The following is a 23,916-nucleotide window of genomic DNA, read 5'->3' on the forward strand; positions in this document are numbered from 1 at the left end:
AAAGATCATTTTGTTAAATACAAGGTGACAATGAACTGCAGAATACTATTGCATAATCAAATAATACATTGAAATAAAGAGCCTGATAGACTATTTTTCAACATATTAACTCAGAGCAAAAGAGACAGTTTATGAATTCAGAAGAAAACTGGAAATCCAGAAAGGAAACTTTTTAAAAAAGGGTTCCAAAGTTAAGACAAAGTAAAACCTCTAATGCCTAGTATATGAAACAGTAAGATAATTTTCTAAGAATTTGTCTTTTCAAAGTAGAGGGAAATGTTCATGAATTTTTGTCAAGGGGCATCAGTTACAATATTAATATAACAGCAAATGGGATTGTATTAAATATACTAAAAGAAAGAGAACTCCAATAATTCCTTGCCAAGGTAACAGACCACTGTCCATCAATTTCAGTCTTGTCCAGATAGTAACAATAGAGCTTTTTGTGTAATATGACTTCGGGTCACTATACATTTCTCAATAGAATACTAAAAAGTGGTGTTATTGGTACTGTTCCCTTTCCCACTCCCACCTAATCCCTCTGAGACCAATTATGTTATGTCAGCCTCCCAGATACTCCCAACTTCCATCTACCCAAGGACAAATATTTTAGTGCTCCAAAGTGGGTGTTAACATACCTTTTGGTTTAAATATATACACAAAATCATTAGATATTGCCAACTTGTACTGGCAATACACCACTGACTGACCAATAGGAAAACAACTAATATTGCAAAGACATATAATATTTATATTTCACAAGAATCAGATAATTCCATGCCATTTGAAAACTCTGGAAGATCTGCAGGACAGGTTAGAAGGTTCTGCATGATCCCATACAATATCTAAAACAGGGAACCAAGTCGGATTCATTTCTTCAAGAAGAAAGTCTCCAGGGCCACTTCAGAAGGATATGTGAACAGAGACCCTACTTAACTAATGCTTTTTAAAGCAAAAATAGGCCTTTCAGAGATCTTTAGAGATTTAATTCAACATGGCAGATTTCAATAATGTGGTCAATCTATGCCACAAAGGATGAGTTCATACCCATAAAAAACAACTTTTAGGGGAAATTTTTGAAAATTTTAAATTAAAAAATATTAAATGTTAAAAGTTATAGTAATATGTGAATAGGGCTCAGCTACGCTGCTGCTGCAACACTCCTGTATATTTTTACCTTTCTAGCATTCAAAAAATTCTCATTTTCAGTTAATATTTCCATGTCTAAGCTCAATTATGATAAAACTATAGATATACAGATCTACCTTTACAATATGTGTAGGGCACAGAATATGATTAGCATACATAGTTAAACATTCTACAAAGAATCTCTTGGGAAGAATCCATAAATGGCAATTAACATGATAGGGTTTAATTTCAATTACTCCTGTGAATACATGTACACATATGTTGTTAAGCTGTTATTCAGATAAGTGTAAAAAAAGGAATATGGAGAGTCTCCAGATAAAATACAATTTTATAAATTTAGTTTAATTTCATTAAAAATATATAAAACGATTTATATGAAGTTTTTTCTTTTCTTTTTTTCTTGTCCTTTCCATTACACAGTTCTTTGATATGAGACAAAACAAAGGTCAGGTGCCTTTTCAATTCTTCAACCTTTCTTTAAAAAAACCTGTTCATACCTTGGGAATAGGAGACATACACACATATCTATATCTGTGTGTGCATGTATGTACATACAGATATATACATACATAAATGCATGTATGTGTGTAAGTTATGTAGTCTTACTAATAAAAATTGGATTGATAAGCATGCTACATTTTTTTAAATGAACCTGAAGTATGCTATACTTTAGATTTTCCACCTTTATTGCAGTCATTTGAACACAAGGGTATTAGAAAAACTTTTATCTCTAAAAGCAGTTATAATTGGTCTACATCCAGAAGTAATTTTAGAGATCCTTCAGTCCAAATAACTCATTTTACAGATGAGGAAACTGAAGCCTAGGGAAGTTAAATGAGTTGTCCAGTTTCATTCAGCTAGTTAATGGGGTAGAAACAACATGATGTAGCAGACAGAGCAGACCTCAGGGCAGGGTACATTCCTACCTTTGACATTTACTCGCTATGTGATTTTGGATGTCATTAACTCTTTACTCTAGGTAACTTTCTAAGGCACTAAGTTATGGAGCAATTGCTGGTTTACATTGGCAGAAGTAGTTTCTTTAGATAGAAGTTCTCTAGATGGAAAAAATCACAGATGGGAGCCAAAAAAAAAAAAAGATTAATGGTCAAGAAACCAAATCCCTTAATTTTTGTTTTTAAACTGAAAGGAGGTTCTTAATATGCTTCCAGTAAGGGGAGAAACAGAAGGTTTTTTTTTTTAATTGTTGTTAGTCATGTCTTACTCTTTTGAGACCCCATTTGAGGTTTTCTTGGCAGATACTGGAATGGCTTGCCATTTCCTTCTCCAGCTCATTTTACAAATGAGGAAACTGAGGCAAACAGGGTTAAGTGACTTGTCCAGGATCACACAACTGTAAGTATATGATGTCAGCTTTGAACTGGGGAAGAGGCATCTTTGTGACTCCAAGCCTAGAACTCAAGCAACTCAGTTCAACAAACTTAGTACTTGCAAGGCATTTGCCCTATGTGTTATGGATACAAAATCAAACTATAAAACACTCCCTGATCTCCAGTGGCTTACGTTCTATTACCCATCCTCCACAGTGCCTATTATAATGAAGAAATTTCTTCTATCACAGAAAATAGCACATCTTGTGTATGTGTAGTCAGTTGCAAAAATTTTAATATACTTTGCAATTCCCTTATTCTTCTATTTATTGAAATTCCTGAAAGATATTGGTAACTAAAAATTTGGGGTGGTAAATTATTTTTTCTTACTCTATAACTATGACTATTTTTTCCCTGTGTGACGTACTTCTGGTGAAGTGATCATAAGATCATAGATTTACCTTTAGAAGGCATCTTAAGGATTTTCTAGTCCAATATAATTTAGAGAATTGAGGACCAAGAGAAGTTAAGTGATTTCCCCAAGTTCACACTGTGACAGAGGCAGGATCTGAACCCGGGTCTGACTCTACAGCCAATAGTTCCTTCCTCTGTGACACAATGTCTCCCAAAATTATTGCAGCTTCTAACTAAAGCATCTATTAACTTCTATTTATGATCCACACCAAACAAAACTAGAAAGAAGTTACTTTACAGAATTTGATAAAATCATTACAAAATTCAAAATAAAGTGGCTAGAATCTCAAGGGAAATAATAAAGTAGGAATAAAGAGGACCTATTACTATCAGATCTTAAATGAGACTACAAAGTATAACTCATAAAAACTTCTGGATATTATTTTTTTAAAAAGTATCTCAATGGAACAGATTAGATAAATAAGACCCAGAAGCAATCACATACAGCTACCCAGTATTTCATAAACCCAAGAACACAAGTTACTAGGAAAGTGCTTGTTATCTGACAAGAATTTCTGTGAAAAAGTGATATGGCAAAAAAAATTTTAGAACATTATCTGATACATACCACAGTAAGCTCCAAATGGATATGCGAATTAAGTATATAGCAAATTTTTTTTAAAAGAAAAGAAACAGAGAAGAGACAACAACTAATGGAGAACTCTTAATCGAACAAAGAACAAAAAATATCACAAAACAGAAAACTATAGAACCTGGAGAGAGGCAGAACAGTGAACACACTTGGCCTTGAACCCAGGAAAACCTGAGGACATGTTGTGACCCTGACATATACTGGCTGAGTGACCTTAAATAAGTCATGTAAGCTCTCAATGTGCCAGAAAACTTTCTAGGCTTATAAATTGCAGAGAAGTTAACAACCTGTATTGGGAGAGGGAACTCCCTTACCATTGAAATCACAGATTCAGTCTCCATCACTATTCTATAGAATTTTAATCATGTAAAAGTATTTTGTAAGAACAGATTAATGAAGACAGAATAAGAGAAGCCGTTGAATGGGGAAAAAAATCTTTGCATCATCCATCTCCGATAAAAGGCTGATAATCAAAATATATGGAAAGTCAAAAGAAATGTATAAGATCATGAATAATAGGTAAGTTGTCAAAGAATAGAAACATTTCAAAAGAAAAATGCAAACTATCAGCATATAAGGAAAATAACCTCCAATTACTAATAATAAAAGAAATAAAAATTCAGACTCTTTTCAACTCACATAATGTAAGCGGGCAAAAATGATAAAATAGTTGATTTTTCAGGGGCTGTGGGAAGACAAAGATACACTCTTGGCAGAGCTATGAAACAAATCAATTATTTTAGAAAACTATTTAAAGTGAAAAAAGTTACTAATCTGTTCATGTCTTTTGTTCCACATTACAACTGCTAAGTACATATTCCAAAGAAAACAAAGACAAAAGGAAAAAGTCCCACAAATACCAAAACACTCACAGTAACATTTTTTTTATTGGTAGTAAAAACCTGGAAATGAAGTGAGTGTCCATTGAGAAATGGCTAAAAAACTGTGGTATATGAACACGGTAAATTTTATTATGCTATAAAAATGATGAATGAGAGACTCAGAGAGACACATAATAAAAAAGACTTGTATGAACTGATGCAGAGCAAAGAAAGCAAAACTAAGAGGATTACATATATACACACACATACACATGCATGCACATATACACAGAGAGACAGAGCGTGAAACATACACAGAAAAGAAGAGAAATTATTTCATGTTAGTGTAAGGGCCAACTGTGATAATAATAGATATGATAATGAAGCATATTTCTTTTTTTTGATAAAAGTAGTGGACTATTCAGTCAGACACTGGGAAGGGAGAAGGGTAGAGGACATGCATTTATATAGTGCCTACTCTGTGCCAGGAACTGTGCTAAGCTCTTTACAATATTATCTTATTTGATCCTCACAACAACTATGTGAGGTAGGTGCTTTTATTATCCTTATTTTACAGTAAAGAAAACTGAGGTAAACAAGGTCCAGAGTCACTCAGCAAGCAAGTGCCTGAGGCCAGACTTGAATTCAGTTCTTCCTGACTTTAGGACCTGTACTGTATCCACTGCACTACTAGCCAGCTCTGATGACACACCTCTGCTGATGTCATCTTTTTTTGCTTAACTATTTCTCTATGTTAAAGAGATAGTTCAATAGGGGTCATTATTGGGACGTGATAGTGATATATACATAATACATGTTATACATATATGTATTAATAAAACAATTTTTGAAGTTATTAATAGCTACACCATATTGTCAGCTCATAACTGAGGTGATCTTTACTAACACACTGAGTGAAGAGGAACAAACTAAGAAGAGAAAAATTGACAAATGACAACCATAAGGATAGCACTCTTTTAAAGCACTCTTTAAAAATCAGCTATTAATATGACAATGACGTTACAGTGGAATACTGGTACCATTATTTGTCTGAAATATAGAGGGACACGGTTAAAATGCAAAAAAATGCAGTAAATAAAAAAGTTTATTTGAAAAATCAGCCTAAGAAATAACTTTAGAATGTTTGTACTGGTGAAAAGATCAATTGACAGGGATCACAGCTGTAATCTCAGTAACGACAGAAACTTGTCATTACAGGCAATTTGGTTATATATACTTCCTGGTACCTGTTACTTCATTTGCAAAAAGAGACTAATACCACCTGTATTCTCCTTAAAGTACTGACAGGATGAGATAAGGCAATTGATATGTAAATGGTCTGAAAAGTAAAATGTATTCAATAAATACAAGGTTTGAGTATAAGAAAATCATGAAAAAATAGATTTGTTGCCTGTGAGAAATTCTATATAGCTAGTTCATCGATTTAATTCAGTAAAAAGTTGGGCCAAAATTGGCAAGTTTACTTGTTTTTCAATTACTATTATATTCTGAAAAATTGTTGACAGAAGATTTTTTTAAAACATCTTTTGGATGCAAATTAAATTGCTTTATTTATATTACATTACTGATCTTTTTAATTTTCATTGTCTTTATCTAAAGAGCATGATTGTTATAGGCCACACTCAGGATTTGTACAAGCCAATATTTGTATAAGATTGAAGAAAAAGTATGGTGTACATATATATGGACTGGTTTACTCTCCTCAGTTGAGCCACAGAACATACTATTATTTCGCAAAATTTCCATTGGATTTTATTTTAAACACTTGGGGAATGTAAAGATTTTCACTACATGGTATAAAACTAAAAAGGTTGCTGATTTTTCCTACTCAAATGAAATTGAAGAACCATGGAAGGTACTACATGAACAAGTCATTTCAACAAAAACACAAACAAACCTCTCTCCTAATTCAATTCAAGAAAGCACTTATTTTTGAAGCACTTACTATGTGCAAGGCCTTTACTAGGTCTTCAGGATGCAAAGATGAAAAATGATAAATAGTTCTTGACCCTTAAAGCACTTACAATATGATAAGTATAACGTTTAGTTTCTCATCTCCCCAAAGGCACCTATTGCCACAGAAAAGTAGATAATCACAAGAAAGTAGAAATACATGAAGGCATACCCTTTCTAAAAGCAATCTACTGTGTTCACAAAAATGTTTTAGGTGAAATATTAGTACCAACAATCCCCATATAAACAATAATATAAATAGCATAAGTGTAGTAGGGAGGCAGTATGAATGTGGTAAGTTGGGTTCATAGCTGATAATTATTAGTGATATGATCATGGGTAAGTCAATTAATCTCTCTTAGCTTTAATTTTCTCATTTACAAAATGGGTATAAAAATAACCATAGTACTTTACAGAATTTTTGTGTGGTTCAAACAAGGCTATATATGCTTTAATAATTTTAAGGCACTATAAAATCAGCTATTATAATGACAATGATGTTACAGTGGAATCCTAGTCCAAAATATAGTGACATAGTTAAAATGTAGTAATAATGACACTGCAAAAACAATATTGTTCAGAATAAAAGTGTTTTTTAAATTTTTGAACATTTATTTTAAGATTAAACTTTCTGAGGCCTTAGACATTAGCTATTTGAAGGAAAGTAACCTTTTAAAAAGTCAACGTTATAAATGTTAATTTGCTTTTGGGAAATGAGTCTAACTAAATCATTTGAAAATTAATACTATTTTCTTTGTTATTATGGTACAATTTGGAGAATTAAGCCCCAATAAAGATTAAATTTCTATGGATAATGACCTGTTATGGCTCTGAGCAACAAGTCCTCAAAGACTAATCTAAGCAATAATACTTTTAGCTAACTTTTTAAATTAAATCACTAAGCTTCATTTTTTTCTTTAAAAAAATAGAGCTAATAATTCTGAGCAAATTAATAATAATTTTGTGAAGATAAATAATTACAGTCAAAGTACACCAGAAATATAAAACTCTCCACGAGATGCTTATCTCTGTTTCAGTCAATTTAAAGCTACTATAAAAATATAAAGCTTCTCAATTAATTTGGATTGTTGCATAATTAATCAAATATTATTAAGCATATATTATGTACAAGGCACTGAGCTTGGTGCTAGGATGCAAAGATGAAAAATACTGCTCCTGACATCTTTAGGAACTTACAATTCAATGAGTAGTGAAGGAAAATGGATATATTTATGCAAATAAGTATAACAGGGAGTAGAGAAGGAGCCAAATAAAGTGCATTAAAGACAATTTGCAGAAGGCAAAAAAAGCTTTTGAATAGTGGAATGAGGGAATGGTTCATGGAAGTGATATTTGATTGGAGAATTAAGACTCATGCCACAACAGGGAAAGATGAAGAACAAATAAATTCCTCTTGTGTTACAATAATATAATCTATTTCTTCAAAAGGAAATAAACTGAAAAATGGATTGCCAATACTTTCTGAAGCAAATTTCAACCCCTTGTTGTGAAATTCTATGGTTTATTATCACTCCTCTCCATTTAATTTCTTCCAGTCCTCAAACTTTAACTATTCTATTTACTAATACCAAATTCACCTCCTGATGGGCCCTTTCATTCAAATTTTCCACTTCTTTCCACTTTCACTGGCAACCTCCATACTCTTGAACATACTTCTTCAAGCCTCAAGCTGAAATAGAATTATTAAAGGCAACTAAAGAAAGAAACATATTTACTTAACCTTTCTTGTATCTCTTCAACAAAATTGGTATTAATGAATGCTGAAAAATCAAACTACAAGTATTTATCAAAGCCATGAATTGTATAGTCTGAATAATGCTTAGTATTAAAATGTTAAGATATTAAATTATGTAATTTACATTTGTGAAGTAAAGTAATATATTAGAGTGCCAGTTTTGTTTTTAAATTTGTTGACAATCTAATTACTCATGTTTTTTAAAATGCTATGTAACTTAATTAACCAAAAAAAATTTGTTTTTTGGGGGAAGAGTGATTTGCATAATTTTAGTGCACAAAATAGCTTCTAAAACAAATTTAAAATGGCATTCAGAAAAAAGTCAATTTTTGATTTTTTCAGTACATGGACACCAGATGCTTCATGTATGATGATGTCTCCTTTTGAAGGCTTTAAAAAAATAGTTTTACTGCTGTTACTTCCTTTACCTTTTGCTCTTCACTACCCAGTTTTTAGTAATGTCAATTTCACGATCTCTTGCATGACCAAATACAAATTAAACTAGGAGCTAGCTGAGGTAAAAAACATTCTCTCTGACCTATAAATAGAAGAATTGTTTTTAAAAAGTAGAGCAATCCTCAGTTTCACAGACTGGCCCATCATTCTTGAGGAAAGAAATAATTTTATTCTCTAAGAATGATACTTTAAAGGCATCTTAAAAAACTATAAAGTGTGAATTTTCTAATATTTTATATAAAGATTTTTAATTAAAAATAATTATGAAAGGCTTGTCATCTGCATACAACATGAAAAATATCAGTATTTTAAAAACTAAAGATCATACATATCAGTTTATTATCTATAAAATCTCTGCTCATTTTCATTTGTACAACTATTTTTTAAAACAATTTTGCTAAAAAAACAAAAGAAACAAACAATAATTTTATGCTTGATACTCTTCAAAACAGTGACAACTATGCAAAAAAAAATATTTAGGGGCTTCTAACTTTTAAAGCTGTCTCTCACTAGGCTATTAATAATTTAGATTTGGAATTTATAAATTATTTCCAATTCGAGTGGTCTCTATACTTTGATATGTGTTGCTATTCTCTGCCATGCTTCTAATGTAGATAGAGTACTTCAAATCCAATTTAGGTGGCAGATTTATAGTAAAGTCAATTTTGTAAGCACATATTATACTACATCTATATTAACTGGTAAATATAACGATTTAACAACACTATACAACATTTGTAGAAAAGAATTTTGCTTATAAACTATATTTTTCAAATAGTACATAGCCTTGTAGAACTTTGGGACTACTCATTTATACAGACTGATAGAACACAGTGAATTTATTCTTTAAATTCACTCTTAAAGATCATTATTTGGGTTTACTACTGAATGATGCCTAATTTATAACCATTTACCAACTTAACAGTGCCAAACTGAAGGCAGTTTTAAACTGACTACTGCAAACAAAATGCTTAGGACATTACTCTATTAACTTAGCACTAGTTCTAGCCAGTTCTTTGCTAACTGTAATCTGAATGATTTTTAAAAATTTTAAAGGTTAAAAACTATAACTTAATATTTAAATAAAGAAAAAAAATATATATTTTATATGAAAAACATATGCACATATGTATGTATGCATGTATTTCAAAGTGTTCTTTCATCCTGGAAACTGATTTACAAATCTAAATGAACAAAAAGAACATTATTACATAGTCTGCAATATTTTGTATATGTTATTTCTTATACATAGAATATTTTGTATATATAGCTAGAAATATGATAAGTTTTCTTTTAACTAGGTACAAAAACTGATTTATCCAATATGGGTGATCACACTGTCATTCTGGAAGAACAAAATATAACATGTTTGGCTTTGTATCTCTTTTCCCCCCAAACTGGAAACTATATAGAGTGAAGTAAAAAGTGGAATCTATTTCCCTTTCCTAACTCTAAGACCTTCTATCTGGGCCAGACTTTGATATTTGCCCCTTGGCTGAGAATCCGTATATCCAGCTTCACACTTAGCTCCAGTGAAGTAGCCCTGCAGGCAGGCCGACTTCAACGAACCACTAGTGGTATCATCATTAAAATCCTGCTGAAGGTCACCATGGTAACCGCCTGCTGAGGCTTCACTGCTGCACTCGGCATCTCCTAATCAGCTACCATGTGAAATGCAAATTCAGACAGTCTGAAAATTAGTCAAGAAGAATAGGGGATGAGGATGCAGATATGTGAAATATTCATGGGCTTCATGGAAAAAAGAAGACAGCATGAATGACACAACAAAGAACGGCCCCTGACATTCTCGCTATCATTCTGCATTATTGTTCACACTCTACTGTATTTCTAGGCTTACAGTTCTGAAGTTGGTTATGTGAAATGCCATATTTGTATTCTACCCCCAAAATAATAATTAAAAGTGGCTAATATAACATTAGTTGGAAAAAAATCACATAAAGACACGTTACTCCTAAATTATTTTTAGACATAGTAAAAATCATTAAAAACCCCCTTATCAATTTTTTAAGTATAAGGGAAATTATCACTAAGAATGCTATAAAAACTGAACAGCAATCTTTAATGTAAATCAATTGGGGGTATGTGAAACGGATTTACTTCGTGAGAGAATAAGGTATATTTCAAGAGCACAAAGCTTTAATGATGGTAAAGATATTTTAGAGTTTCTGATTTCTGAGTATACACATACAGTCTTGATTTTCTGCACTGTACAAAAAGTAAAATAGACAGTTATTCATTTCTTAAAAGAAAAAATGACAAGATTGTATAAGTGAACATTATGATAACTTTAAATTTAAACTTTGTTGTTTTCTACTTCCTTTTGTCAAAGATCTATATTGCTAATCAGAACATGCAATAAGACTATCCTGAGTTTTCTAAATACATTCTCTCTACCTATTACTTTGAAATGCTCCCTCAAAGACTTAGCCAACTATACTTTAGTCTTGACTAAGAACAATGTTACTTTTTTGAACAGTGGTAAAATCATGCTTAATTGTGCTAAAACATACAATGCTGGATAAAACCTAAAATAAGTGATTTTAAGGTCTCTAAAACAAGCATACTAACATAAAATTTAACATGAGAGAAATGACTACATGTTTTGATTCTATTCCAACAATCACATGGAATTTGTCTCTTACAATAACATCACAACATCTCACGAAAGAAATCTGACTAAGAAGAAAGGCCAGTGGTAGGGCTGTCATGAAAAGAGAATGTAGGAATGTATTTGTGGGGTATATGGAGAAAAGGAGGTAAGTCCACCTTTGCAAAAGATGGGGGATGGGGCGGTGTAAGGACAAAAAAAAGTTACTTTTCTTTGCTTCAATCTTCTTAAACTATATTGTTTGAGATAGAGAAGAGGAGGAAGAAGCCCTCTTAAAAGGGATGGCAAGACTGGTGAAGAACTGTCTGTTAAAACGTAACAAGAATCTAGTATTAATTTTACCCTTTGCTATGCATAGTGTGGTATAAAGAAAGCTACTATTCTTGCCATACCTAGGAAGTAGCCAATATATACTATACCACATGCTGTGTTGTGCATCACTTTATGAATTGCAGAGTCAACTCTTTAACCAGTGAGTCTGAGAAAAAGAATGAAAGCTGTGAAAAGTGCTGCTTCTGCCACTTATGCCATTCATTTTTTATCTCTAGAGAAAGTATAACTTCTTAATAAAATGTAAAAGTTAGCAAAAGGAACAGCAGGAGAACACGTGGATTTGAAAATGACTTACTTCCTCTGAATAGTGATCTGAAGGAAGAGGTGGGTAGTCACACTGTTCTATCTTCTTACACAGAGAATACAAATTCATTTTGTCTCCATAGAAGGGACTCTGCAATGCAGCCATCTGTGAAATGCCCCAACAAAATTCATATGTTAAGATGGTCGTTTAAAGGTATGTATAATCCAAAAGATTAACAACAGTGTTTTGTAGAAAACTGTGATATGGACTCTTAATATATGACTGTCCTAAGAATTGCTTAAGTCTCAAATCTTAATTTATTTCAAAGTTAGGTAATGTGGATATACTTCTCTTTTCCCCAACAATTAAATTTGGCATTTTCTCATCTGACAAAAACTAAATTTTGCAGTTAGTACCCACCAATTTTTAGAAAAGGAAAATTACTAACACTTTAAAATGCCTCTCTGGTAAGTATAATGATTTAACAACACTACACAATCTATTCATAACTAGATTACTATGGTGTCTTTGAAACATATGTTCAGATTATAATAAAGTTACAGCAAAATAATCAAAATATGATTAAATTTAAAGAATAATGAGATAAGAAAGGTTATCCTGGATGAAAAATGAGTCCACACACACACACACACACACACACACACACACACACACACACAAACACGTGGTCTTAAAAATGTGTAGCTTATGAAAAGTAAAACAAGAACTCTAGTTTGAAATAATTTCAAAATCTCTCCCATCTTTCTCTTGGTAATATGTCAAAAAACACCAAATAGTATATGGAAACTTAATTTAGAGGCACAGTGGCAATCTCAGTGCCCACTACAGAAAAGACAAGTATTCTTTTCAGAAGAAATCTACTCAAAGAATGCCAAACTTTAAAGAAGACACTACTGAATATAACATTTATTTTAAGACCATGTTCTAACTTGACATTTAAAGTGCAAACAAGTACTCAAGTAAGTAGGATTACAAACTAAAATTCAATTTAAAATGTTCCTATCCTGTTCAAAACCTTCTAAATCTTTGAACCGCAGCAGCATGAATGCAACACAGAGTGCTATGCTGCCCCAAAGTCAGTCACCCTTTTCTACATGTGCTAATAAGTTTGATTTTGGAAGGACAATGTGTACATTCCCCAGACAGGCAGAGTGTGTGTGAAACACGCTAGTCCACGCTGTGCTACTCAGTGAGCTTCAGCAGGGACAGGACAAGCTGAAAATGGCTCTCATCTGTCTTGTGGTCCTCCAGAATCAGCTTTAACTCCTTCAGAGCCTCGGCATGAAGGATAGCTAGGTTGGTAATAAAACATGAAATAAATCAAGAAATATTTCCTCTAACAGGTGTTCCCTGAACTAAATTTATAATGTTATGTTGAATACTTTCATCCTAATTGAAGAAAATAGGGAACTATTGTGATGTCCTAAAACACAGAACATGGAACACAAGAATTTTCTCAAAGCTAAACTACACTAGCATTCATAACTTCTTGTTTACGTGATGGCATGCTTTACCATAAAATAAAAACTAAAAATGCCTTCTAAAAGTAAAAGAAAGGTAAAAATTAAAGAATCTGGATGTATGCACAAATTTTAAGTAAAATGTGTGTGTATATATATATATATATATAGTCATTATCATACGCTAGGAGTTCATTATGATACTTTTGTCTGAATACTGCAGTGTTAAAAAATAAAAAAGTCTGAACGTCCCCTAAGGAGTTAAAACAGGAATACTATATTTTCATGCGTCTCCTGCTTTGACAGATGAAAAATGTCAACTGTCCTGTTTTTATTTTCAAGCTTTTGCACTATTCATCTGGTTCATTAGTGCATCTCGATGCTGCCCCTGACAGCTGCTCGCCCTCTCCTCCCAGCAGCTGAATTTTTCAGGCTAATTTGATCCTCCACACTGAGACGATCGCTAGAATGATTGACTTGCTCCCTGACCTCCAGGGTCTGACTTTCCTGATTAGTATTCTGGGGGTGTCTGAGGGACGAAAGCCCACTGTCTGTCTTCGGGGCTGGTGGCAGCTCTCTTTTTTTTTGAACTGTAAGCCACCAACCTACAACCCTGTAAGGATGCAATTGCTGCGCTGAACAATAAAGGAAATGTGTAAAACCTACTTTTCCATGTAAAGGTCCGTGTAGCAAAAGCACAGCATCTTGATTTTAATTAGTAAAGTCTACTTTGTTGCATATCAATTAAAACTGCACAGCTAGCTTTTTTGAGGTTTCAGGAATATTTGAAAGTCTAATTTTTTGAGTTTAAGGTACATTTTTAAAAAAAGGCTTCCTAGCTTTAAATTGTTAACAGTCAACCCTTAGTGAGATTTGGTATAAAATGTTATCAACACGATGCTATATTCATTGATTTTTTTTCCAAATTAAATTTCTGGAATAATGTTAATTAAAGTCATATTAAAACATATCTAAAGAGGAAGTACAATGTAAAGGTCAATTAGATCTTCACTAAAATGGTACAACTATAAACTACTTTTATTTGGAGAAAATATAAAAGTAATGCAAAATACAAAAATAAAATTAACACAATAAATACTTCAAACTCTAAGGAGTACATACAATATGTAACACATAGATGGGAGGAGGTAGAGAGACTTGGTTGTCTTAAGGATACCATGCTTTCATTTTGATGAGCATTTTAATTAGAGCATGCACTAAAAATGGGTCAGTGCCTCAGAAAAACCAAGGCAAAGTATGAAGGGTCTATTTCAGTTCAGTTCAGGTTGGGTGGTGGTTTCACTGAACATAAAACATTATATGAAACTTCCAGAAAACCATTATTAAAGTTCCATTAAGCTTCTTATTTTCAGTTTCGTAAAAGAATGGAATCTAATCTTGTAAGTAAACATCTACCTGAAACATACTTGTAGTATTAGATGGTTTTAGACACTGTAGAGCAAAGCTATTTAAAATAAAAATGTTGTATAATATCATACTGTGGCTTTAAAGTATGACAAGTTATTTAAATATCATATTGAATAATTTGCTAATCTATCTATCCTTTTAATACTTGGCTTTAAAAACTGACCCAGTCTGTTAAATTAAATACCAAAATCATCTAAAAATTAGTATAATTTATCAAGTTTCTTAAAGTAGTGTAATTTATTTTCTATCCTGTTTCATAAAGTTATTTTTCAATAGAAAATTTTTTAAATAGTACCATGCTTCTAGGGATATGAAACTTTTATTTAAACACTATTAACATATCTTTAAAGCAATTTTTAACAGAAGCAAAATAAAAGTTAATAAACTTTTCAGGTCCCTAAAAACAAAGAGCTCAAATTGGAATTTTTTATCCCTATGATAAAGATAAACTACACGTACTTCTATTTTGTGTATTGAACCCAATTTCAAATGCCCATTTTAAAGCTATTTCAAATTATCGGTGGGACAATTTTGAAATTATCATATCCATATATTATACTGTCAGCTTTATATGAAATAGAATACAACAGATTACGAAAATCATTTTTAGAAAACTCAACTTTAAAGTCCATACGGCTAACAATTTTTTTCTCTTTTGTATTTAAATTATAAAAGTAGATCCATGTATTAGTTATTTTCTCTCTATTTTATTAGAAAATTAAGAAATAGGTTATTTTTCCATTTACCTTTTAAATTAAATATTTTAAGAATATTCATGTATTTAAAATAAAATTACATTTTAGATATAGTTCTTTTAAATATCATATGCTACATAATATGAATGTTTTCAACTTGCTATGCCTTCCAATTTCAGATGTTTGGCTGTATTTATGTGACTGCCCCCTATATTTTAAAAGTCTTTTTAATAATTCTACCTTATATGAGATGGGAGACAGAACCGGAAGAGAAAACAGTTCAACTGTTTTTTACTAATAAAACATGTCAATAAAATATCTCAAATGCACTTCCTGTACTATAATCAAACTCAAATTCAACTGTAAGTAAATGAATATCAACAACTGCCAAAACTAGTGATATTTTTTTAAAAAGTATATCTACATTGAATGCTCAAGTATAAATTACATAAGGAACAAAAATATACAGGATATTTATAAATTTAATAAGTAAAGCCCTTTATGAAAAACAGTCAAGTTTTCAAAGGTATTCACGTATATTTTCAACATACTTTTGAAGTTAAGAGTTCAAAATTAAATAAAAAGTGAGGAATATCATAAATTTCATCCTTATGGCTGTTTATAAAATTGTTTCTTGATTATTAAATGGCTAAATGGCATCTAAAACCAATAAACAAAATATTAAATAAGTATCTCATTATAAGGGACCTACATAAAATAAAACCACATCAATACATCAGGCTTACTGGATTTATCAGGGTTACCTCATATAGCAGACAGCCAAGAGACCAAATGTCAGATTTGAAGTTGTATCCATTTTCATGTATCCTTTCTGGAGACATGTAGTAAGGTGTACCCACTGAAGAAAAAACGTTCACAAAAACAAATAAGATTTAAAAATAAAGATGCAGATATATTTAAAGCATATGCACTAGTCTACTATCTACATAATGACTCTAAAACTATGATCTAAAGAAATCCAGACCATTGTGTTATAAGATTTCCTCTAGCTAAATACTTACTTTTCTTCTTTTCCTACTCAACCCACAGAGGAAACACCATGTAAAAAACTATAGCATATAAAACACATATTTTTTTTTGGTGGCAGTTATTTCAATTTACTTGCTTTTGATTGGTCTAGGCTTAACTCTAGTGAGTAAAACTCTAAAAATGGAGTAAACAAAATGCTGAATAAGGAACTCAGATTCATTTCATGTTGACTTTATTTTTGCATTGAATACACATTTGGTTTGCACATCTGGAATAGTTGATAGTAATTTAAAGCTATTTTAAATTTATCAAATTTATCAAATTAAGAATAGCAAAATGTACTAAGTCAACTAATAAGGGTTGCAAAAATAAATCCTTTTCTAAATTTTTACCAAAAGACAGATTGTATAAATCCATTTAGTCTTCGCTCTAATGAAAAACTGGGCCACTGAGCAACTCAATCTGTGCCTCACTTGCTGATGGCTCTGGAGGAGAAAGTGAGGCTAATGACTTTGCACAGTACTCTCTTAAATCCAATTCATTTGCAAGTCATGGCATCCCCTTTCTGACGTCATGGACCTCTTCAAGAACAAAGGACAAACAACAACAACAGCCAAAGTTACTCTATTTTAGGAAGCTAAATATATGGATTGTAAAGGGATATGTAATGACACATGTCAAAGCTCTCTGAAGTCTTTGGAGAAAAACAAAAGAAAATATCATTTTTACAAAGACTTATTTTAAAAGATATGATAGCTGAATAGTTTTGCTGACTGAATTTCACACATTTCTTTCCTTTGGTGTATTTTAATACTCAGTAAACATCAGAGCCTAAACCAAAGGAACATATATATCATTATGTCACAAAAGTGAATAACTTAAGTAATTTCCAAAGTGAATATTTTAAAGCTCAGACTGAGATGGCAACTAACTCACCCTCACTGGCCAAAGGGTTTGCCAGAAGAAGATCCAGGGTGAGAACATCTGTGAGACCTTCTTGCTTGAGGCAAAGTCTACTTAAATGTTTGGCATACTTGGCTACTTAGTCAAAGCAGGATATCTTTCTTTTCTTTTAGTTTTTAAGAATATTCTTAGGTATTTACTACAAATCCTAATGAGCATCCAAACCTCAACACTACAAAGGAGTTCTTCACTGGGGGGGAGAAAGGGAGAGAATCTTACCAACCATCAAATACTCTTCCAGAGAACTCCAAAAGGAGAAACAACAACAACAACAACAACAAAACAGGCCTAATAGTTACAAGCTAAAGGCACTATTTTGAATATTTTAAAAATGCTAACAATTATTGTAAAAATTTGTTGGAATCCACTTTCACTAATAATGTCATCAAGTTATCCCATTCTTCACATAAATGGACAAGGGATGGTTATTTTTTACACAAAAAAAGGACAAATGGATGTGCAGACAGGAGAGCAAGAGAGATGTGATTTTTAATATTTTAAGAATACATTAAAAAGAGAATGATCATTAAATTGATTATTTTTATGACATATAGAATATGTTATTTGGAGTTTTAAGATGTCAAGTAAAATTGCCAACTTAAAAAAGCCTAACAGAAAGCAAACTTAGAATAGCTTGATTTAAAATACTTTTCAATCTCAGATTATCCTAAGAAATTAAGAAGTATCCTAAGAAATTAAGAAGAAATTAAGAAATCTTGTGATTTCTTAGCAGAGGTTTTATTTATATATATAAATTCATATGTATATGTATATATGCATATATACATATAGACACACACACACACACACTATAGAGTTTAGTCTGATTGACTTCCTCCTCCTTTTAAGCAAGGTAGAACAGGTTTAATAGTAAACTGGCTCCGAACAGGTTACTTGTTTCAAGACATAAAGCAAGTAACTGGCAGTGAGTAATGTGCCAGAAAGAGGCTTCACAGAATCCACAGGGGGCAGCTGAAAACACTGAGGTTTGAAGGTTCATAGTTTACCAAAAGCAAAGGTAATTTTAACCAGTAGCTCTGGGAAACCTGCTGATACATTAGGGGTTTGATATGAGTGTGAAAGATTGATGATAGGGAAAAAGAAGAACAAATGCTAGCATTTTACAGAGTTTAGCCTTAGTATAGCACCTTAACTGCAATACAAACTGAACCCTCCAATGACCCAGAAGTGAAGAAGCAAAGAAAAAATGATTAGGAATTTTGCCTAGCTAAACTAAAAACAAAAACAAAACTCTTATCTCCCATGAAGAGAAGTCTAATATTTCAAAAACTTATAAAACACCCTTACTATGCTACTGTGAACATCAATATGGGTCTCTTTTGCACATTAAAAGCATAACGTATCTTTTTCAATATATTTGAAATACATTTATAAAATGGCATTAATGAGTAAGTCTGCTTAATACTAAGAACGTTACTTATATAAGTTAATCTTTGCTGAAATAAGTATTTCTTGTTGGGGATGAGGCTTGGATTTGGAGAGAAGGATGTGATTAAATAGGGACGACAGAAGAATGGAAAGGAATCAGTCTAAAGAAAGGTTCTCTCTTCTGCCATTTCATTCTCTTTAATTGCTACAAAACTGTACTTGAGGAGTTCTGGACTATGGAGTTTTGGCCAACTGGCTCTGCAGTTCTGATATTTAACTTCTTTAACTAGTACACAACTGCATAAGAAAAAGGAAAGCATGTTGCATAATATGAGTAGAAATGAAAGCAATCATGCACATTATCATGTGCTGATTAAGCAGGAAGAAAACCAGCCCAAAAGAAATTTGCTGTTATCTAGTTAAACCTTTGTTTGGACTATAACATGAACTTTCAGTTAATGGAAAACTGGGATTTCAAATTTAGCTCCCAGCAAAGTCTTTTGTCCTTTCAAGTAATAATATAGGTAGCAACGTGCAAAGAAGTAGAAACAAAGTATATGCCCATAAAAGGAAAGAGGAAGGAAAGAAGGGAAGGAGGGAAACATTAAAGGAGGGAAGAAAGGAAGGAAAAACTTATTAAACAACTACACGCCAGGCACTTGGCCAAGTATTTTACAAATGTTATCTCATTTGATCCTCACAATAATCCTGGGAGGTAGTTGCTATTCTTATCACCACTTCTAGTTGAGAAAACTGAAGCAGGCAGAGGTTAAGTGACTTGCCCAGGGTCATGCAGTTAAGTGTGAGGCCACAGTTTAACTTAGGTCTTCCTAACTCTAGGCCCAGCACTCTGTGCATTGTCCCACCTGACTGCCTCCTGAAAAGTAAATGAAGCAGCAGAGTCTAGAGCAAGAGACTGAATCTCTGACCCTCTGAGAGGTCCATGAGGAGATAATCTATTTAACAGCAAAGTAAACCTAGAACAGAGCTAAACTGGCTGGTGATAACAGGGCAAGGCATGTTAGAGATATTCTTTTATAACCTGTGAGGCTCCAGGTCTCCTTGACTACCAAGCAAGAACTACTCAGCTATGCTGGGGTGTCCACTCTCACTTCCCCTTTCTACCTTTTGGTCAGAAATGGATAATCAAATCAATATTACATTCCCATTGCTTCTGTGCTAGGCCTGACAATCTACTTTCCTATTCAGAATCTCTATCTTTGTTGTCCCTAATACCTAGCACAGAGTAAATAATAGACGGGTAATAACGGCTTATTGAATTGAATTGAATCCACACGTCAAGACTAAAACAAAGAACAAAATGTTGATTTAAAGAATAAAATAAGCACTGAGCTCATACAAAATGTTTGCCACAATCTCTTAAACTAAATGAGCTGAGAATGCTTGTGAATTTCTAAGTCAATGGGTAGGAAAGTAAGTAGTAGTAGCTAGGTGGTAACTCTAATAGGCTGCTATGCTAAAAAGCTCTGCCTATTTCTATAGTCTTCCTTAGTAAAGGAAATAATGATAGAATGGGGATGAATGGTTATCAAATAAAATGTTTTATTTTAGAATATATTCTAAATTCTTCATATCATCGAGACCAACTATTGCTAAAGATCAGTGAATAACAAATATTGTTTCTTTCTCTTAGATCATGCCTGGAAGGGGATGAGTAAGCAATTTTGAACTCTCTGAGACAAGCATCACCTTCCCTCTGGTCATTCTCCATACTGCTGCTGTTTCTCCACATATGTAACTTAGCACAGCCTTGTTATTCACCCCACTCCCACTTTCAGTCCTTTGCCCAGGGTTCAAAAGTAATCAAAGCAACCCTATCTTTACCTCTGCTTGTCCAAAGACCGCTCTAATGTTTCATTAGCTATCCCAGTGACTTCCCAGACAAAATACTCTTCTCTGGCCACTACTACTCTGTAACTGTGGTTTTCCCCAATTAAATGTAAGTTCCTTGAGGGAAGGGGATTATCACTTTTTGTATTTGTATCTCCAGTGCTTAGCATAATGCTTAGCAGACTGTAAGTGTTTAATACATAAATTTTATTCATTCATTCTTTTATAATTAAGAGCCTAAGAAACTTTCTAAATATTACATAGCTTGTTTAAAAGCATAAGGGTACATATAATTCAGTGGGATAAGTATAATAAATGCATGATCTATTATATATAATATATCATATATTATACATATAATAAACAGGGAATAATCATTGAATGTAACAAATAATGAATGTAAATGTTCTAATATAATATATGGTATGAAACAGACTGTTTTTATTAAGATGTCAAAAAAGTATATTTACAATAATGTTTTCAAAGTAAGATTTACATGGTTTAAAATGAGGTAAAATCTTATTCCAAAGGTTAAAAATATGCTGTACAATTACACAAGTTGAGAGAAGATGGAAAGGCAAAAATAAATCAGAAGTGGTGAACCAGACACAGTGGGGGTTGCTAACAGTGTTGACAGCAAACATATGCTGCCTTTTGAGGCCAAAAAACATACTGAACTATGATGGGGTATAAGCCAAAGGAACATCTATGGACTAGAAGAAAGGTGCTAGTGGAAGGTGTGGGGAAAACAAGCATGTGACCACAGGTGGCACCTGGCACAGAAAATGAAGCTGTTTGATGTCTGCTTCAAGAACAATAATTTTTCAAGCTGAAATCAGATAATATATCACACTTGGAAATAGTGTGGAGATCACAAATTGTACACTCAAGAGAATGCAGTGTGAAAATTTGGATATCTACTTTCGAATGATACTCATGCATGTGCTCTATTGGCAATGTCACAAACTCAGACCAACATAAGAAAAAATATATCTTCCAATTGTGTTGTCTATCATAGCGAAGGGCTCTTCTCACTATCATTACTAACCTGTCATTTTCAAAGTTAAAAAGGATTTAAAACAATTACAATAATTTTCCCACAAATAATTTCCAAGAATTTACAGAATCTTTTAATAGCAGTGATCCTATTCCATTTTTTAAATCCAGTCAATCAGTAAGCATTTATTAAGTACATATTTTATGCTATGCACTGTATTTTTAAAAAAAATTTTAATTTTGATTTATCAACAATCACTTCCACAAGCTTTTGACTTTAAAATTTTTTTCCTCTTCCCTCCCTCCCAAGACAGCACACATTCTGATACAGGCTTTACATATACATTCCTATTAAACATATTTTCACATTAGTCATGTTGCAAGGAAGAATTAGAACCAATAGGAGGAACCACAAGAAAGAGGAAACAAAACAAAACAAGAAAAAAATGGCAAATAGTATGCTTCGATCTACATTCAAACTGCATAGTTCTTTCTTTGGATGTGGATAGCATTTTCTCTCATGAGACCTTTGGAGATGTCTTAGATCCTTGCATTGCTGAGAAGGGCTAAGTCTATCAAAGTTAGTCATCAAACAACATGGCTGTTACTGTGTACAATGTTCTCCTGGCTCTGCTCACTTTACTCAGCATCAATCCATACAAGTCTTTCCAGGTTTTTCTGAAGTCAGCCTGCTCATCATTTCTTATAGCACAATATCCTATGTAACCAGACAACATACTTTTATTCCATTACATTCATATACCACAACTTGTTCAGCCATTCCCCAATTGATGGGCATCCCCTCAAATTCCAATTCTTGGCTGCCACAAAAAGAGCTCCCATAACTATTTTTGTACACGTGAGTCCTTTCCCCATTTTTATGATCTCTTTGGGATACAACCCTAAAAGTTATGCACTGTATTAAGCCAGTTATTTGTTAATTACTTACAATGTGCTAGGCAATTTGCTAAGTGCTGGGGATACAGTAAAAGGCAAAAACAGTCTCTGCTCTCAAGGAGATTATATTCTAATGGGGAATAACACATGTAAATAGCTAGGAATTTACAAAATATACACAGAAGCCATCTGAGAGAGGAGGTTGGAGGACCAGAAAAGGCCTCCTGAAGAAAATAGGATTTGTAATGAGTGGTGAAGAAAGCCAGAGAAACTAAAAGGGATGAGATGAGATGACAAGGGAGTTCCTAGCCCTCATATCATTTCACTGAGTGAGTACTGCCAAGCCTCAGCTTTGCCCCACTCCCTGTATCTACTGCCTGCTGCTGAACAAAGATGGAGAAAATCATGTAACCATTCTGATTGAGTCCACTACATATTTATGTTGCACAACCTCAACTGGGCTTTCACTGCTGCTAGGCAATCCTACTATACCTCTCTCATTAACTCACTATACAACTCTCTACAGAGACTCTTTCAAACATTTTCATCCCTTTTTAAAACTACCATGGTTCCCCCTTTGCCTCTCAACCTTAGCTAAGAACCTTGACTTGTATTTTACAGGAAAAACGAGAATGCTTTGCTTTATATTAAGTCAAAATCTGTCTCATGTAATTTTTACCCAGTGGTATTAGTTCTGGTGCTATACATTTACAGATAATATATTACACTTGGAAACAGAGTGGGGACCATGAATTGTACACTCAACAGAATGCAGTGTGAAAATTCAGATATCTATTTTTTTAAATCATGCTCATGCATATGCTCTATAGACATGATAGTCCTCTAAACATCAAAAGGCAACTATTATGTTTCTGCCTAGTTTTTTCCCCCTGTCTAACCACTGATAACACCTTCAAGAATTATCCATATGACATATGACTCTTACCATTCTGGTCACCTCCCTCTGCATATATGTTTTGTCAATATCCTAAGTAACTAGACAACATATTTTTATAATGCAACAAAAATTAAATTCAATTTTGCAGAAATAATTTGTCCCAGTCATACTAATGGCTTATAATAACAAGCTCATGGTAAATTAATATTTTCTTTTCATATGGACTATTGTTCAGCCAGTTCTGGATCCCATAATCACACAATTCACTTAAAAAATCAAATGTAGTCATAGGGAAGATGGACCTATTTAATATCTTTTGGATTAAAAAAAATCACGTATAGGGGCAATTCCAGAAATCCAAGTTTTAGTGAAAGTTTTGGCTTGTTGGCTTAATTGGGTCCTAACTGGAGAAGGTGATTAGATCAAGGAGAGGTGTTTTTGCTTTAGAGATGGGAAAAAGAGCAACACCTTAGGGAATACACTCATATGGTGGAAAAATGTCTGGGAGACATTCCCAAGGAGAGATTGATCGTAATATATGGTAATTTTTCCTCCAGAGGACAAAAGGA

General features: G+C 32.8%; 1 protein-coding gene across 6 annotated transcripts in view; it reads right to left on the bottom strand.

The window, feature by feature from the left end:
• NEK7 (NIMA related kinase 7) overlaps positions 1 to 23,916 on the bottom strand; it is a 200,627-nt gene that overhangs the window by 28,215 nt on the left and 148,496 nt on the right. For all 6 annotated transcript variants that reach the window (XM_020971723.2, XM_020971721.2, XM_020971725.2 and 3 more), the window contains 2 exons: positions 16,128 to 16,222; positions 11,811 to 11,924 (listed from right to left, as the gene is read on the bottom strand). In XM_020971723.2, the coding sequence (XP_020827382.1) occupies positions 11,811 to 11,924; positions 16,128 to 16,222 (209 nt within the window). The remainder of the gene's footprint in view (positions 1 to 11,810; positions 11,925 to 16,127; positions 16,223 to 23,916) is intronic.

The sequence above is a fragment of the Phascolarctos cinereus genome, unplaced genomic scaffold (genome assembly GCF_003287225.1).
Source record: "Phascolarctos cinereus isolate Bilbo 61053 unplaced genomic scaffold, phaCin_HiC Scaffold_5;HRSCAF=322, whole genome shotgun sequence".
Lineage (NCBI taxonomy): Eukaryota > Metazoa > Chordata > Mammalia > Diprotodontia > Phascolarctidae > Phascolarctos > Phascolarctos cinereus.